A 4,678-nucleotide genomic window follows, 5' to 3' on the forward strand; every position below is an offset into this window, starting at 1 on the left:
CTGTCATCACCTTGGGTGGCTCCTCTGCAGGGCTCCCATCTGTGACCTGTGTCCCCACCCAGCAGTAAGCAGAGCAAGAACAAGCCACAGGTGCAGTGTGAGTCACAGGGGCAGCTGGTACCAAAGCACAGACCAAGGCCAGGCAGTGCCTCTCTGTTGAAGGTTAAGTAAGGGAAGATGCTTAATGCAGTGTCCACTCACAGCCACCCAAAAGGTACACAAACCTCCCAGCTGCCACAAACCCTCTGTCAAAACAAACAGGATGTCAGTGTGTGCAAGGAGCTCTTCACAGCAGCCAAGGAGACGTGAAAGAACCTTGAGGGAAAGGCTGGAGGACACGAAACACAACAGCAAGACCCCAAACCAAAGAGAAAGGCAACACAACTGGTCAACCACAAATAAATCGTACATGAGGGTCACAGCACGGGGACTGCACTGTCAGAGGAAGTTTGCTTTGCTCCCTCAGACATTACTCTGTGACCTGCATTCACCACACACACACAGGCTTGAGGCTACCAAGGAAACTGGGGTGGAAAAAAAAAGCACTTTACTCCCTAAGCACTCTGCTGAAAGGGAGGAGATGAGATGGATGCCTCAATCCAGGTCCTGATCTCAAGCTCCTGAGGCAAAAGGAATCCTGAGTCGCTGGTTCAGGCTCCTCACAGGCTGCCCTAGCATAACCTCTGGAACTAAACCCTGCAAAATTTCTTAGTGATGAAATAACAATCTCACCCAAAGCTCCTGACTGAGGTGCTGCTTCAATTTCTGGGTTTGCTCCAATGAAAACAAATTATTGGGACAGTAAATATCCCCCGTGGTGTCTGCAATCAAACACTGCAGAGCTGTGCTAAGGCTCTAGAAACAGAAAGTGGAGCAGCACTGACAGAAACAACAAACAAAGCCGAGGGGAAGCATGTGAGAGCCTGTGCTGCACAAGCCATTTAGGCTTCTTTTCTGAACTCATTTTCTTGGCTGCACTGAGCTCCTCTCGTCCCAACTAAGAACAATGCCAAAAGCAAGCCAGGACTATAAATGGTCAAGAGTAAAAATGAGCATTTTGAAGTGGTTTGCATCTCTGCCAAGTTATCTGTGGCACACACACAGCTATTTGTTGCACTGCCTTAATACTCCCTCCCCAAGCAGGCCCTGATGATTCTGAAACCAATGTCAAGTTCTCATTGATTTCAAGGAGAAGCTCATCCTGGATTTTTTGAACACATCTGCATGTATATTTGTTTTTCCTCACTGGTGTCCTGGTAGCCTTTCAGGAGCTGTTTAATTGTGCAAATAAAACAGGACACATGAACACTCATCAGTGCCAGTCTGTAAACAAAGACACAAATCTCCTACAATAAGGATTTCTGTACCTCTTCAGTTTAACTGGAACAGGTCAGAAGTGCCCTTTGTGGAAGGGAGAGAAGCAGCTGGATGGTTTTCTTCCTGTGGGAGAACACAGTCCTTCCCAGCCCAGCAGCACTCAGCTGGGTCTGAAAGGCTCCAGGTGTGTGGGGCAGCAGATGAGCAGCCACAGCAGGACAGGCCTGAGACCCCTGTGACACAGTGCAGAGGGCACAAGAGGTTTCTTCATGCCAAAGAGCTGTTCAGAATCTTTCTCTTTGAGTGCACCACAGTGCTGTGATTCAGCCCAAGTGGTAATGATGCAATTGCTGCTGCTCAGAGAGGAGAAACAGTCACAGCTCAAAGCCAACCCCTGCAGCTCTGCCTTCTCAGCCTCTCCTGGTGCCAATCAGGGCCTATTCAAGTCCTACCAGACTCTCCACGCGGATCAGGCTTGTCAGCAGAACCTAGAATGGTGCCTCTTTTTGTTTGGTGTTTGTTTCCAAGGGAATGGGAGGGGAGGAATTGTTGCAATCCCTCTAAGCCCTCTTGCTTCAGCTGCACCACACAGCTGCTGAGTGGTTAAGCAAGACAGGCTGCAATAGCATTGCAGCAGTGGAGCCAGAACTGTATCATTATCCCCTCTCCAGTCACTGTCCAATTGTTTGCATCATGGAACTTTTAACTCACAGTGCAGCTTGCGGATAAAGGAGGCTCTAAAAATACAGCCCAAAGTGCTAAACAACAGGGCTTTTGATGTTCAGACCAGGTAATTGAACTTTTCAGCAGTTTCACTACGAAGTGCTCTGCTTTGGAACAAAGCACACGTATTCTGGAGCGTGTTCCAGCGCAGGGAACTCGCTGTGCACACACCCTGCTGGGGACAGCTGAGCTGCACACACCTTGGGCATGACAGCAAACTGCCAACACACACACAGCACCTGGACTCTGGGACCTGGACTGTGGCACCTTCCCGAGTCCACCCTGTCACACTCAGACCTTCCTCACAACATGTAAGCTGATACCTGCCCAAAATAAACCACAACTCCAGCCCAAAGCAGACCCACCACAGGTGTTTCTTTGTACTGCTCAATTGGCTTCACAGGCTCTAACACTGTGAGCAGAGCCCTGACCCTCATTTCTGTGCTCAGCTGCTTGATGTTTGCCCTCACTTAAATAACTTAAATCACCTGCACTTACTCACTCAAATTAAACAGGGAAGCAGGTCACACAGGGTGTGAGGCTGACAACACCTTCCTGGGCTGTTGGCTGAACAACTCTTTGTGTTTGGGGTTTTTTTGCCTTTCTCCAGTTTTACCAGACACTGACCATTCACAAAACACACATGACCATTCACAGTTTCACAGTATGTTCTGAGGTTGGAATGGACCTTAGAGATCACAACCCCCTGCCCTGGGCAGGGACACCTCCCACCAGAGCAGGTTGCTCAAGGCTTTAGTCAACCTGGAATGAACACTGCCAGGGTTGGGGCAGCCACAGCCTCCCTGGGCAACCTGTGCCAGTGTCTCACCACCCTCACAGGGAAAAATTCTGCCCAATATCTAATTTAAATTTCCCTCTTTCAATGTATCCCCATTACTCCTTGTCCTGTCACTACAGTTTCTAACGAAGAGTCCCTCTGCAGCTTCCCTGGAGTCCTTCATGTACTGAGAGGCTGCTCTGAGGTCTCCACACAACATTCTCTTCTCCAGGCTGAACAGCCCCAACTCTCTCAGCCTGTCCTCATAGTGAAGGTGTTCCAGCCCTCTTATCTGCTTTGTGGCCTCCTCTGGACTTGCTCCAACAGTTCTATGTCCTTCCTTCTAATGTCAGAGACACCAGAACTGTGTGCAGTACAGTTCATGAAACACACAGGGCCAACACCTTCCAGTGTCAAAACCATCACACCACACCTTCCAGTCCTTCTGGAAGGTAAGCTACACATAAAACACCTGTGAAGTGATTCCCCCCACCAGAGACTGCTCTTACTTTGCAGCCATACTGCAGGGCGAGCTTGTTCAGGTTATCATCCTCCGTGAGCTCCCGCTCCAGCAGCACCACCTCTCCCAGCCTGTCCCGGGCAGTGCTGCCTCGCTGCTGCTCCCTGCCCCGCGGCCGCAGTTCCATCACGTTGAGCTCCTCCTCCTCCGACTCCTCGGAGTCGGATCGGCCATTGGGGAATACATAGACCTGCCTGCCTGGGTAGCTGTGAACGGTGACAGGAGCCTGGAAGGATCTGGTCCGGCCCTCATTCAGCCTCATCTTTTCCACCTGGAACGAGAAACAGACAGTTTGGCTCTCCTCAGTGCCCGTGCTCAGCTCTTAGCACATAACAGTCAGAGAATGGACAAGAGGTTGGCACATGTGCACACACACAAAGCAAATCACACACAGAGGCAACTCCAAAAGAGTCATTCTAGCAGCCACGACAGAAAAGTTGTCTACACTAACTCCCATGGGTACATTGTTTTCCACACCTTTTCCTCTGCCTGCCTGCAGACAAACCACCACAACACACCACTTTGCCACACATCTTAAATATAATTCTCCATAAGTTCATTAACAAAGCAGCAGAGTCACCTGAGGAAAGTGTCTTTAATGATGGCCAAAAAATCCATGGAATCCCATCAGATCTACCAACAGACATTAAAACTGACCACAATTATCCCTTAAATCACTTTTCCTTAGCTCTCTACACTTGCAGAATCCATTTTAGTTTCCTGGAAGCTCACATTTTATTTTTTTTTCATTTCAACAAGCACAACTCAAGCTACCTTTAACTTCACCCCGAACGACAACATCATTTTGCTGCACGAAGAACCTGCCTAAGCACTTTAATTACAGCTCTGACTACAGCTCCAAGTTAGTAGGAAGCTCCTTTCATTCTTTATATTATCCAATACTTAGCTCCACAAACAACTTGTCGTCAGGGTCGGGAATAGCTAAAAAAACTCCACATTCCCAGGGAACAACATTGACCTTATTCTCCGCGTGCCCCTAAGGGATTCCCCAGACGGAACCACGAGCACCGAGCGGCACTTCACCAGCTCAGGGCGGGACACGGGACAGCTCTGCCCCTGCCAACACACCGCGCTCACTGCTTCTGCCCACCCCGCGCTCACTGCTTCTGCCCGGGAAAGGCAAAGCTCCTCCACGAGCCCCCCGATCCCCTCAGCGCCTCGGGGGTCTCGTTCCCCTCAGTCCCGACTGCCCGCGGGGCCCAGAGCGCTCTGATCCCCGCAGGGATCAGGGTGCCCGATCCCCTCAGCGCCTCTGGGAGTCCCGATCGCCCTAGCACCTCAAGGGGCTCCGAGCCCTCAGCGCCCCGGGGGTTCCGCTC

The 4,678-nt window shown here is 50.6% G+C and overlaps 1 protein-coding gene across 1 annotated transcript in view; it reads right to left on the bottom strand.

The window, feature by feature from the left end:
• The window catches only part of LOC103798859 (lysM and putative peptidoglycan-binding domain-containing protein 4-like), a gene marked incomplete at its 3' end in the record, with an annotated part of 4,316 nt that extends 716 nt beyond the window's left edge, over nucleotides 1-3,600 (bottom strand). The window contains exon 1 of the mRNA XM_009071141.1: nucleotides 3,328-3,600. Within this exon, the coding sequence (XP_009069389.1) occupies nucleotides 3,328-3,600 (273 nt within the window). The remainder of the gene's footprint in view (nucleotides 1-3,327) is intronic.
• Between the last annotated feature and the right edge of the window lie 1,078 nt (nucleotides 3,601-4,678).

The sequence above is a fragment of the Acanthisitta chloris genome, unplaced genomic scaffold, assembly GCF_000695815.1.
Source record: "Acanthisitta chloris isolate BGI_N310 unplaced genomic scaffold, ASM69581v1 scaffold38453, whole genome shotgun sequence".
Classification (NCBI taxonomy): Eukaryota; Metazoa; Chordata; class Aves; order Passeriformes; family Acanthisittidae; genus Acanthisitta; species Acanthisitta chloris.